Source organism: Carcharodon carcharias, chromosome 5 (assembly GCF_017639515.1).
Source record: "Carcharodon carcharias isolate sCarCar2 chromosome 5, sCarCar2.pri, whole genome shotgun sequence".
Lineage (NCBI taxonomy): Eukaryota > Metazoa > Chordata > Chondrichthyes > Lamniformes > Lamnidae > Carcharodon > Carcharodon carcharias.
This window is the reverse complement of record NC_054471.1, coordinates 25170416-25184386: the sequence shown is the minus strand read 5'-3', so window position 1 is coordinate 25184386 and position 13971 is coordinate 25170416. Positions and strand designations below refer to the sequence as shown.

Sequence of the window (13971 nt, the reverse complement as noted above, 5' to 3'; positions counted from 1 at the left end):
GCATAGAGGGAATAATTTCAAAGTTTGCAGATGACATGAAACTCAACCTTACAATAATGAGAAGGATGTTAACAGACTTCAGGAGGATAAAGATAGACTGGTGACACATGGAACATGAAATTTAACAGAGAGGTGTGAAATGGTACATTTTAGCATGAAGAACGAGGAGAAGCAATATAAACTCAATGGTATTTTATTTTAAAAGAGCACGTAGGAACAAAGAGACCAGGGATGTACATAGACTAACCTTAAAGGTGGCAGGGCATGATGAGAAGGTTTTTTAAAAAAACATATGGAGTCCTAGGTGCCATAGAGTACAAAACCAAGGACATTATGTTAGACCTTTATAAATCACTGGCTAGGTCCCTGGAGTATTTTGTCCAATTCAGGGCACTGCACTTTAGAAAGGGTGTCAAGGCCTTAGAGAGAACGCAAAGGAGATTGACTAGAATGCAAGGTTTCAGTAATATGGGGAGACCCGAGAAGCTGGGAAAGTTGTTCTTAGAGCAGACAAGGTTGAGGGAATATGTAATGAAGGTGTTCAAAATTGTGAAGAGCTTTGAAAGAGTAAGGAATAACTGTTTAAACTGATCAGAAGGTTAGTAGCCCGAGGATACAGAGTTTTGGTAATTGGCAAATGAATCAGAGGCGAATACCAGGAGAAATCTATTTTACACAGTAAGTTATGATGACATGGAAAGCATTGTTTGAAAATGTAAGGGAAGTAGATTCAATTAACAATTTAAAAGGGAATTGGATATATACTTGAGGTGAAAAATGACAGGTTTATAGGAAAAAGGCAGGGGAATGGGACTATTTGAACTGCTCTTTCATTGATTCGGCACAGGTGCTAAGAGCAAATCGCCCCCCCACTGTGCTGTATCATTCTTTGATTCCATGATTCTTCAGGAATACAACACAGGGTGGCTGGGAGTATATTTTAAATGTGATTTTCTTCAGGATCCGAAGAAGGTGTGTAGTGAATATGTGTTCCCATTTTAAACAAAGGGGACATTTTCATTGGGGGAGATTGCAGATGACCTTGGCAGACAACCACGAGCCAGTCTGGACCTTGAGTTCCTGCTTTCGGACTGCATCACCTTGGCATAGGTGACAACAGTCTGGAGTGGCTCTCTGAGAGGTAACAACAAGGGAATTGGCAGAGTGGCAATGGTGGAAGCACAAGCGTTGTCATCCTGAAAGTTTGTGCTTCATGAACCACCCAGCACAGGAAGGATGATGATCGCCATTAAAATCCCACCAGTTGACAGAGAGTGCACTCGGCTTATGAGTCAGCATTAAATACCAGGCCTTGACTGGGATATTTTGTACACAGCTATGTTATGACTGTCAATTTTAATGTTTCAGCTTTTCTCTGTTGTTTTCACACTCACTTCTGAGTCAGAAATTAATGGGTTCAAGCCTCAGTCTAGTACTTGTGTATATGAACTATTTTTCATCTACATGCTGCCTCTCAGGAGGCGGGACATCAGATTCCACGTGTACGCTGATGATACACTTCTCTCAACGCCAGGATGTCAGTCTTAGTGATATGGTCCTTTTTTAAGGAATTAGATGAACATTAAACTAAAAGAACCTGGGGAAAGACTAGATAACTGCGGTCAGAGTGCACAGCAGTGGAACTGGTTCCAGCACACACACGATGTTCTGGTTACCATGTTATGTAGAAAGGATATAGAGGCACTGGAGAGAGTGCAGACAAGATGTGCAACAATAATACCAGAAATGCATGGGTATATATATCAGGAAAGGATTGACAGCTGGGTCACTTTTCTCTTGGAAAAAGAAGGCTAAGGGATGACCCAATAGAGGATTTTAAAATTATGAAAGGGTTTTGATAGAGTGGACACAGAGAGAATGTTTCCTCTGGTGGGGAAGAGTATAACTAGAGGTCATCAATATTAGATAGTAACCAAGAAATCCAACAGAGAATTCAGAAGGAACTTCTTTACCCAAAGAGTGGTGAAAATGTGGAACTCACTAACACAGGGAGTGGTTGAAGCAAATAGTATAGTAGAAGGGGAAACCAGACAATCATATTAGGGAGAAGGGAATCGAGGTGGTGGCATAGTGTTATTGTCACTGGACTGGTATTCTATGGACCCAGGGGAATTCGCTAGGGACCTGGGTTCGAATCCCACCATTGCAGGTGGTAGGATTTGAATTCAATTAAAAATCTGGAATTAAAAGAAACCATTATGGATTGTTATAAAAACCCATCTGGTTCACTAATATCCTTTAGGGAAGGAAATCTGCTGGCCTACACATGACTCCAGACCCACAGCAATGTGGATGACTCTTAAATGCCCTTTGAACGAGGGCAATTACGGGTGGGCAATAAATGCTGGCCTAGTCAGTGACACCCACATCCCAGGAGCAAATAGAAAAAAAATTTAAATGATGAAGAGGAGGCTAAAGTGGAGCATGAACACTAGCATGGATTGGTTAGGCCAAATGGTCTGAGTGCTGAATATCCTACATGAATTAGGACTTTAATTGTTACTATGTATAGATGGAAATTCTCAATGCATCATTTAATCAAAGGAAGCCCAAATATTTTATCAAAAGATACACAAGTTGAATTTGTGCATATATCACTTAAGCGGTCACAAAAATCCATAAGGTGAAACTTTTAATTTATTCATATAAATGATCTAGATCTTGGTGTGCAGGGGACAATTGCAAAGTTTGCAGATGACACAAAACTTGGGAGAATTGTAAACTGTGAGGAAGTGTAGAACTTCAAAAGGACATTGACACATTGGTGGAGTGGGCAGATAGGCAGCGGATAAAGTTCAATGTGGAGAAGTGTGAGGTGATACACTTTGGTACAAAGAACATGGAGAGATAGTATAAAATAAAGGGTACTGTCTTAAAGGGTGTGCAGAAGCAGAAAGACCTGGGTGTATATGTCCATAATTCATTAAAGGTGGCAGGACAGGTAGAGAGAGCTGTTTCTAAAGCATAGAGTCTTCTAGGCTTCATTAATAGGGACATAGAGTACAAGAGCAGGGAGGTTATGATGAACTTATATAAGCGATGGTTACACCTCAACTGGAGCATTGTGTACAGTTCTGGGCGCCACACTATTGGAAGGATGTCAACACATTGGAGTGAGTGCAGAAGAGGTTTACGAGAATGGTTGGGGCTGTTCTCTTTGGAGAGGAGAAGGCTAAGAGGAGGCTTGATAGAAATTTTCAAAATCATGAGGGACAGACTAGATAGGGAGAAACTTTTCCCGTTCATAAAGAGATCGAGAACCACAGGGCACAGTTTTAAACTGTTTTGCAAAAGAAGCAAATGCGAGATGAGAAAAAGCTTTTTCACACAGCGAATAGTTAGTGTTTGGAATGCACTCCCTGGAAGTGTGGTGGAGGCAGGTTCAATTGAGTCATTCAAGAGGGCATTGGATAATTATTTAAGTAGAAACAATGTGCAGAGTTACGGGGAAAATGCAAGAGATTGGCACTAAGTTAAAATACTCAGAGGTGCACATGATGGGCTGAATGGCCTCCTTCTACATCATAACAATTCTGTGATTCTTACAACAGTGCTTTTGAGTATCATAAAACTGATACAGCCTTTTTAGTACTGGACATGCCAACACTGACAACTGGACAGCAACATGACACAAATCCTGTTGCCTTTGGCAAGTAGAGATAGAAGAAGAGAGGAATTCGAAGCTGCTGTTAGGAAAAACAGCAAAGACTTTGTAATGGGAGTTCTGACAGTACATGTTTATGCTTAAGCGACTTACCCAGCACCACGCTGAGAATTCAATCCCTCTATTCCGCTACAGTGTGAGGCTTTTTTTTCTACAGCAGAGGTGAGAACGCAGGCATCAGTAGACTGAAAAAGTGTTCTTTTGTCCCAAGATTAATAAAGTTTAATTGTTTTGTTGGCCACGTGACAAAGTAGCATCACTGCCCAGATAAATCCTATGGAGCCCCCCAACAGTCCCCCACCCTGAATGTACAGACATCTCAGCGCAAACCAGACCAGGTCAGTTCCACTACATCTGTCATCGACGATTCAAAGCAGTCTATGATTTAGCTGCCTTGGCATTACGCTAATCTAAATATTGCCCAACAACTCCACTGCATTTCAAGCAACCTTGGCTTTCACCTCTCTTCTCAAGGATCCACTGGAATTCCTTGCTGATGGGACATGTAATGCATACCTCATGTGGGTGCAGCTCACAAGTAAAGCAATGTCTATATATGATCATTACACCAGCTGTCCCTGTTAAATTACCACTTTCTATTAATATTATGGAAAAATAGCTGTCAAGGAACTTCTAACATGAAATTTAACTCGGCTGGCACGCAAAAGTGCCTTTCCTATCTTAGTCCTAAACAGAAACATCAACTTTAACAACGAACAGAGTGCTAAACAGTCCCCCACTTAAAATCAGCTCTATAAAACTAAAACTTACAGGCATAATATGGTGGTCAGGAACCTAAACAATATATATTTTTAAGAGGCCTGAAAACATTTGCCAGTTGGACTTCACTGCCAGAAGCTCAAATATATGCCCTGTACAACAGGAAAAAATTGCACACTGGTCCCTCTCTCTTGTTAATACAAAAAGTGGCCAAAGCTGATTCTAGCAAAACCTGCACTTTGCCAAAGTGTTCAAAATATAGGATCAAAGATGAGGATATTAAGAGTGAGAAGGAACTTTGTGGAAGTCTTGTGGAATAAGTTAATAGGGAGGGACAATGAAGTCAATGGGGTCAAAAGGCAAGTAAGTACATTCGGAAAGATAGGATTGAGGGGTAAAATGAAAACAGATAAGATCTGGTATAAAAAAAAAGGATGAACTTGCTGCCAACATGTCCTGCCTGTATTCCTGAAAGATCTACCATTTTTCTTCCTTTACGTAGCTGAAACATCTAAACAAGTTGTATTTACACAAACGGGAGGTGTATATTCAAAGCCTTCACCGGTGCTCCAGCACTGACGTTCCGAGATAGATTGGTACTTAGTCTTTCCCTATCCCAGCTCCATAGAAAAACATCCCTGGTTGCCATATTGCTATGATCATGTCATTGTAGCCTCATCCAGCTGAACATTCTTGAGACCCCCTATGCCTTTAATGGATCTATTATGTGTTAACAATCTTCAATCTCTGTACATTTTAAAATAGACAATATAGCAACATACAGAACATGTTGGGATATTTTTCAATTTGAAGTTTTATCTGGACCAAGATTTAGTCAGATACAGAGCAAAAGTAAAATAGTTCAAACCCCTACTGTCTATTCTATACGTCTTATCATTCTGTAGAAAGTCAATTCTCAATCTTCACCATCACATTCTTTGCTGCAAACCAATGTTAGTAGTCATCAAACCCACTAAGTGTTCACCTAACTGAAGCCTCAGCTTTCTGCTCCAAATCTAAATGAAGTTTCTGCCTGAACCTATGAAAAGATATGCTGGTTGTGAGGTAAAAGAAGTGAACCAAAGGTTGGTTTGAATGTACATGGCTGATTATTATTTGAAAAGTTAAAATGTTTTTATGAAAGCATGTTTTACAAATAAGAAAAAGTTCTGTTTGGCTAGTTTCTCTGATTTTGGAATTGGCATGATTAGGTATAGACCCAATAATCGCAAGCTTACACAAAAGCTTAAAGCAATCCAAACAATGGCAAACTTATTTTAAAAGTTTGTATAAAATAAGAAAAGTTATTGCTACTCTATAACCTTTTAGAAAAAATATACAAATATGTAAGACAAGTTCTCATGTCATAGTTAAATTTGTGGTCAATGGAATTATCAAACCACCATTTCAGATTATCTTACCTGTGCACGTAGTGTAACTGATGAACAGAATCAATGGCCAAAACCATTTCTGCCAGGTAGAATTTTGCCATGTCCTCTGGTAATCGGTCCTCAAATTTGCTGAGTAGTGTTAAGAGGTCTCCTCCCACATAGTAGTCCATCACAAGATACTGAGAACAAAGTGAGATGCAAAAGAACAATAGTGAGCGGAATAGTAACTTTCCAATTATTAATTTGTTATATTTCATTCAATCCCCATCTCAGGCTGCACTTACAATACAATTATAGCATCTTCTGCTCCAATGCTAAAGTTCTTGAATAAAGCTGAAGTTTGGATTGCATCTGACTCGGGAAACAGAACTGAAACGCCGTGGTGAAGAAATCACATACTACTGCACTCTGCAGTCAGTTCAAGTTCCAGGTTGGTTAGAGCACTGTGTTTTGGTATCGATGGTAGAAATCTGATTGCCAGACTGGCAGATGGCTAGGAAACAGCTGTGGAATGGATATAAAGGCACTTATCCCATCTCCCGGTTTCTTCCCTTTAAAATGATATCAATGTAGAATGCATTGCATTCAGCTATCCAATGGCTATCCATTGCTTAAGTGACAAATGTGCCTTTGGATATTGCACTACAGGAAATGATAACTGTCAATACTAACTAAATTTCTCTGTATGAGACACAGCTTAAAGTTAAGTGAACTTCCAGTTGGTGAAAACAACATCCAACATTTAACTTGTGCCATGCATGCTAAGCCAATGAGACAATGAACTCCTGGCCCAAGTGATCCTGGGTTAAGAAATTTATGGCTACAAGAGCAGACCAGTAGCTGGGAATTTCACAGAGAGTAACTCACTTCCTGACTCCTCAAAGCCTGTCCGCCATCTACAAGGCCCAAATCAGGAGTGTGATGGAATACTACCAATTCCCGGGAGGAGTGCAGCTCCAACAAAACTCAAGAAGCTTGAGACCATCTAGGACGAAGTAGCCCGCATGATCGGTACCCCATCCACCACATTAAACATTCACTCCCTCCACCACCAACACACAGCGTCAGCAGTGTGTAGCACCTACAAAGATTCACTGCAGCAACTCACCAAGGCTCCTCAGATAGCACTTTGCAAACCCATGACTGCTACCACCTAGAAGGGCAAGGGCAACAGATGCATGGGGACATCACCACCAGTAAGTTCCCCTCCAAGTCACATACCATCCTGACTTGGAACTATATTGCTGTTCCTTCATCGTCTCTGGGTCAAAACCCTGGAATTCTCTGCTAAAAGCACTAAAAGCATCTACACCACAAAGACTGCAGCAGTTCAAGAAGGTTAGTCACCAACACCTTCTCAAAGACAATAAAAATGCTGGCCTAGCCAGCAATGTCCATATCCCATGAAAGAATACATTTTTAAAAAACCAGGAGGATCTGAGAACTATTGTTAAATTGTCAAATCAGAGTTGAGTGTCTTACAATAGGAAGCTGAGGATCACTAATTTAATCCATTGCTAAGAGGAATGTATTTGCATGGAAATAACTTTGACCTGTTTGCAGCGACTTAAGTAGTGGAAAATTCATGAAGAACTAAAATCTCTTTCACTTGCATCTTCAGGGCCTATCACTCGTGTCATGCAGAGGAAGCAAAGCAAAGAGGGTCCTTCTCAGGATGGCGGCCGGTGACTAGTGGAGTTCTGCAGGGGTCAGTGTTGGGACCACAATTTTTCACTTTATACATTAATGATCTAGATGAAGGAACTGAGGGCATTCTGGCTAAGTTTGCAGATGATACAAAGATAGGTGGAGGGACAGGTAGTATTGAGGAGGTGAGGAGGCTACAGAAGGATTTGGACAGGTTAGGAGAATGGGCAAAGAAGTGGCAGATGGAATATAACGTGGGGAAGTATGAGATCATGCACTTTGGTAGGAAGAATAGAGGCATAGACTATTTTCTAAATGGGGAGAGAATTCAGAAATCTGGAGTGCAAACGGACTTGGGAGTCCTAGTCCAGGATCCTCTTAAGGCTAACTTGCAGGTTGAGTCGGTAGTTAGGAAGGCAAATGCAATGTTGGCATTTATGTCCAGAGGACTAGAATATAAAAGCAGAGATGTTCTGCTGAGGCTTTATAAGGCTCTGGTCAGACCACGTTTAGAATATTGTGAGCAATTTTGGGCCCCGTATCTCAGGAAGGATGTTCTGGCCCTGGAGAGGGTCCAGAGGAGGTTCACAAGAACGATCCCAGGAATGGAAGGCTTAGCTATGAGGAACGTTTGAGGACTCTGGTTCTATACTCGATGGAGTTTAGAAGGATGAGGGGGGTTCTGATTGAAACTTGCAGAGTACTGAAAGGCCTGGATAGAGTGGATGTGGGGAAGATGTTTCCATTAGTAGGAGAGACTAGGACCCGAGGGCACAGCTTCAGAGTAAAGGGAAGACCTTTTAGAACAGAGATGAAAAGAAACTTCTTTAGCCAGAGAGTGGTGAATCTATGGAATTCATTGCCACAGGAGGCTGTGGAGGCCAGGTCATTTAGTGCATTTAAGACCGAGGTAGATAGGTTCTTGATTGGATCAAAGGTTACGGGGAGAAGGCGGGAGAATGAGGTTGAGAAACTTATCAGCCATGATTGAATGGAGGAGCAGACTCGATGGGCCGAATGGCCTAATTTCTGCTCCTATGTCTTATGGTCTTCTTGTTTTAAAAGGAACATATATACAAAGTCAATTTTCCATCAACCTGAATAAATAGCTTAAATTAAAAATTACTTAAATTATGCATCTTGCTGAGAAGAGAGACATGCTGTTGAAGCTTTGCATCTTGCACTCATCAGGGCAGAGGCAAGAATGCCAAATATGTTTATTTTATTTCTGAATCACATATTGTTGGAATTGTCTATAAGCATTAATTTGCCACTTTGGGTTTCTAACTCTAACTCAAATATTGTGGTTCTCCAACAAACACATAAAATTTAATGTAGACCAGACATACACGTACAAAATACATTTCCTGGTCTGTTCCATTCCAAAGTCAGTGAGCTCATTGCTTCTGCCTGCAAACCAACTGCCAACACTCACAGAAGTAAAGCTCTTTGGTACAAGTAGCTAAAGTCAAAAAAGACCAACTGTGCTTAACCAAATGTAGATTAATAATTTCAACATCCACCATCAACGCCCCATTTGCATGATATGCATCCTATCCACTTTCATAAGTAGAACAGAGCACTGCTTTGGCAGATTTTACTGAGGTGGCACTACTGCACATGGAGGAGGATGCAGTATGGAACCAAAATTCCTTTCTGATATAATCAAATAACCATAAAAGGCTACAGTACAGAAGGAGCTCATTCAATCAAATCATCATGCCTGTTCTAGGATTTTTCTAGAACAATGTAAATCTAATTCCTGTCACTGGAAAACTTGGGAGAAACTGTGTAAAACTCTGTTTACGCCATTTCTCTAATATTTACACCAAAATTACAGAGGCACATCAGAGAATCCTTGGGGAAATTCTATCCCTAAATTCCCAGTTTGCTACACTTTTTATACTGCTTTATTCAAATTATCGAATAATTCTTTTTTTTCAGGCAAAGGGCAAAACCATCTTCAGCTGCTTCTTCAATGACTTTCCCCCTAGACATTCACTGATGAATGCACAGTGTTCAGTGTTTTATGGCCAGGATGGGAGGAGTGCACAAATTATTAAGCCCTACTATTCTGCAGGTCACATGATAAAATGTTTAATTTTCCCACCAATATGGCCAATTGTGTATCCACATCTCTAATGTCCAGAAGAAAAGAGACTCTGACCAGGCTTCTTTCAAAGCTCAGAATGATTAATTGATTTTAAAACAAAATTTATTTTAACAAGTTGCAAGTACTAGTTAACACACAATTGTAACATAAACTATCTCTCCCTAAAGAATTCCCCCAGCACATACACAGACATACACACAGACAAAGGACAAACAGATAGAATTTCTCTCTCTCTGCAGTGATGGGCTTTGGAGAATGGGCATTATAAAATAAAGGGGAAAGTCCGCAGGGTCTCGACGCTGTCGACCTGGTGTTCTCTCATGTGCAAACGGGCAGCTGGTCCTGGTAGATGCCTGGAAGTTCTCACCACTGGTCTCAGCTTTGCAGGTCCAAATGCAGACTGGTTACACTCAGATGAGGGTTCTCTGGCTACAGGTTGATAGCTACACACAATTTTCGGCAAGGCAGAGAGAGGGAGCCAGTCAAGATAGCCTTCCTCTCAGCCTGTTCTCCAACAAGACTGCCTTCAAAACAAGCAGGTCCACAACTTGTGTTTTTCCCTCTCTCCCATGTGATTACCTTTTTATCTCCCAGCTTCATTAATTAATGCCCTTTGCAGTTAAACACAGGCAAACAACTCTTTCTCAAGTTCCAAATAGGTCAGGTGGTTTCTTGGAAGAGGCTTGCTTGTTGACAGTTCCAAGGTGAACTTATGACCTTTTAAAAAAAAAATCCCAGCTAAGCATCCACATGTCCAGGTCATGCCAAATCCTTCCATTTTGTAAAAGAAAACTTCGATCTTGAGAGATATGATTTTAACAAGTACTATTCGTGGCTCCTCCGATTCTGAAGCTGTCCTTGCATGCAGGCAGCAAGAACAGGCAAACAAATAGGCTTGGGTTGGTAAGTGACAAGTTACATTTGCACCAGGCAATTGCCAAGCATTGACCATCTCCAACTAAAGAGAATTTAACCATCTCCCATTCACATTCAAGTCACGAGTGTGATGGAATACTCTCCACTTGCCTGCATGAGTGCAGCTCCAAGAACACAAAGTTTGGTACCATCCAGGGCAAAGCAGCCCACTTGATTGGCACCCCACATTCACCCCCTTGAATATTCGCTGCCTCCACCACTGGCACACAGTCGTTGTAGTGCATTATCTACAAGATGCAATGCAGCAACTTGCCAAAGCTCCTTCAACAGCCCCTTCAAATTCTCAACCTCTACTACCTAGAAACAATGTTCCCTCTACGCTGCGCAGCCATACAACAACAGCCATGCAGGCTGCGCACTAATCAGTCCCTTTAAATTACCATGCGTGTGCAGCCAGGCAAAATAATTTAAAAAGGTCATGTGCTCAAAGATACTGCCTGGGCAATCAGAAAAAAATGAATGTCACCTCAATGTACAAAGGCAGCAGGTACATTTGCAAGTTCCCCTCCAAATTACACACAAACCTGGCTTGGAACTACACTGCTGTTCCTTCATTGTCACTTGGTCAAAATCCTGGAACTCCCTCCCTAACAGCACCTGTGGGTGTACCTACAAGGATGCTGTAGTTCAAGATGGCTCACCACCATTTTCTTTTAGAGATGGGCAGTAAATACTGGCCTAGCCAGTGAATGTTACATCCCACAAATGAATGGAATTTTAAAATTACATCGTAAGCAAACAGCAAATATCAAGAACAAAAGTAACAGAACACTGAACACAGGATACTTTCCTTTCAACCATTCTCCAACCTGAGCAACATTCATTTAACTCAAAACCTTTCTTGTCCAGTCATCCAGCTTGCTAACCATACCGTGATATTTCTCCTTATACCATAAACCTAAATTGTTAGCCTTCATTTCTGACATTTTTTATTTATTCTGTTTCAATGATCACCAGCAGAGGCCTGCAAAAACATTTGTGGTTAAATTTATTGCAACAGCATTGCTTTAAATGCAGGATTCTAGTTATTCTTGCACTAACAACTTTAACAGAGTCAAAACATCTCACTTCAGAAAAAGAAAAAAGGTGTAAAAGCAGGCCCAGGAATATAAATACGAGTTTCAGAAGGATGGCCTTGTGATTTGTTTATAGTCAAAGAATATGGAAGTCTAATCGGGAACTGTTTCCTCCTGAGTCGAAAAAGCATCCAATGGGCTCAATTGTCGTCATCGGCAATCCCTCAATTCGAATATGATGACTACTCAGGATCTCAGGTTTCTGCCATTGGTCTTAACATGACTGAATAGGTCAATTCTCAGCCCGCAGATCTTTGAGTACATGGGGTTGAATGTCCTACGAGATAGTGGGATCTGAAGTGCAGGAGTTGCTTCCTTTTCTTCCCTTCTTTGTTGCTGTTCTGGATCATCATTCAGGTGCTTGGATTTAAAGCATAAAGCAGCTAGATGGACAATTGTACGCCATTTTCAACAATTGGTACCAAACTCCTCTCAATCTGAATGTCAATGCTGCCACATTTCAAGGACAACTTCAGAGTATCTTTGTCCTCCCATGCAACGTTGGTCATTGAGTGTGGAGAAAACGAGACCTGGCCTGGTGGGGGAGACCAGTTTTGGCCATCCAGACACTGATTAAAAATCCATCAAAGCTGATTTTGCAGAAGTTTTGCTTGTGGAGCTGGCTTCAAGGAGGACATCAGCATGTTCAACAGTCCTCCCAGTGAATCTGAAGGCTGTGGTGAGGGCATTGCTGATAGGATTTCTCTAGTGCTCTTAAGTCACTGACATACAGTCCAGGTCTCGCTACAGTTTTACAGGATTGTGACGACAATAACTGCTCTGTACAATAGGCTTTTGCTGACTTGCAGAGTTCTTTGTTGTCAAAAACTTGACACAGTTTGTAGAAGGCTGAGCTGGCATGGGTGATCCGGTGTTGGATCACCTCTCAATGGTGGCCTTTGGAGAGAGGTGTCTGCCAAGTTATGCGAAGTGCTCAACATATTCCAGAGTCCTTCCTTCAACATACATGGAAGGGAAGCCATTTTATTTATATTCATTCATGGGATATGGGCTTCACTGGCTAGGCCAGCATTTATCCCTAGTTGCCCTTGAACCGCTGCAGTCCATGTGGTGTAGGTACTTCCATTGTGCTGTTAGGGAGGGAGTTCGAAGATTTTGACCCAGCGACAGTGAAGGAACGGCAATATAGTTCCAAGTCAGGATGGTGAGTGACTTGGAGGGGAACTTCCAGGTAGTGGTGTTCCCATCCACCTGCTGCCCTTGTCCATCTAGGTGGTAGTGGTCATGGGTTTGGAAGGTGCTGTCGAAGGAGCCTTGGTGAATTCTTACAGTGCATCTTGTAGATGGTACACACTGCTGCTACTGTGTGTCAGCAGTGGAGGGAGTGAATGTTTGTGGAGGTGGTGTCAATCAAGCGGCCTGCTTTGTCCAGGACGGTGTCAAACTTTGAGTGTTGTGGGCACTGCACTCATCCAGGCAAATGGGGAGTATTCTATCACACTCCTGACTTGTGCCTTGTGGATGATGGACAGGCTTTGGGGAGTTAGGAGGTGAGTTACTCATCGCATGATTCCTAGCCTCTGACCTGTTCTTGTAGCCACAGTATTTATATGGCTATTCCAGTTCAGTTACTGGTCAATGGTAACCCCCAAACATTGATAGTGAGTGATTCAGTGATGGTAATGCCATTGAACATCATGGGGCGATTGCTGCAATCTCTCTTGTTGGAGATGGTCATTGCCTGTCACTTGTGTGGTGCGAATGTTACTTGCCACTTGTCAGCCCAAGCCTGGGTATTGGCCAGGTCTTGCTGCATTTGGACATGGACTCCTTCAGTATCTGAGGAGTCGCAAATGGTGCTGAACATTGTACAATCATCAGTGAACATCCCCAATTCTGACCTTATGATGGAAGGACAGTCATTGATGAAGCAGCTGAAGATGGTTGGGCCAAGGGCACTACCCTGAGGAATGCTTGCAGTGATGTCCTGGAGCTGAGATGACTGACCTCCAACAACCACAACTATCTTCCTTTGTGCTAGGTATGACTCCAATCCGCAGAGAGTTTTCCCTGATTCCCACTGACTTGAGTTTTGCTAGGACTCCTTGATGCCATGCTCCGTCAAATCCTGCCTTGATGTCAGGGGCAGTAACTCTCACCTCACCTTGGGAGTTCAGCTCTTTTGTCCATGTTTGAACCAAGGCTGTAACGAGGTCAGAAGCTGAATGGCCCTGGTGGAACCCAAACTGGGCATCAGTGAGCAGGTTATTGCTAAGCAAGTGCCACATGATAACACCGTTGATGACCCCTTCCATTACTTTACTGATGATCGAGAGTAGACTGATGGGGCGGTAATTGGCTGGGTTGGATTTGTCCTGCTTTTTGTGTACAGGACACACCTGGGCAATTTTCCACATTGCTGGGTAGATACCAGTATTGCAG

The 13971-nt window shown here is 42.0% G+C and overlaps 1 protein-coding gene across 1 annotated transcript in view; it reads right to left on the bottom strand.

Annotated features, from left to right (window-relative positions):
- LOC121277667 (serine/threonine-protein kinase MRCK alpha-like) overlaps window positions 1-13971 on the bottom strand; it is a 715733-nt gene that overhangs the window by 357343 nt on the left and 344419 nt on the right. Inside the window, exon 5 of the mRNA XM_041187269.1 lies at window positions 5827-5975. Within this exon, the coding sequence (XP_041043203.1) occupies window positions 5827-5975 (149 nt within the window). The remainder of the gene's footprint in view (window positions 1-5826; window positions 5976-13971) is intronic.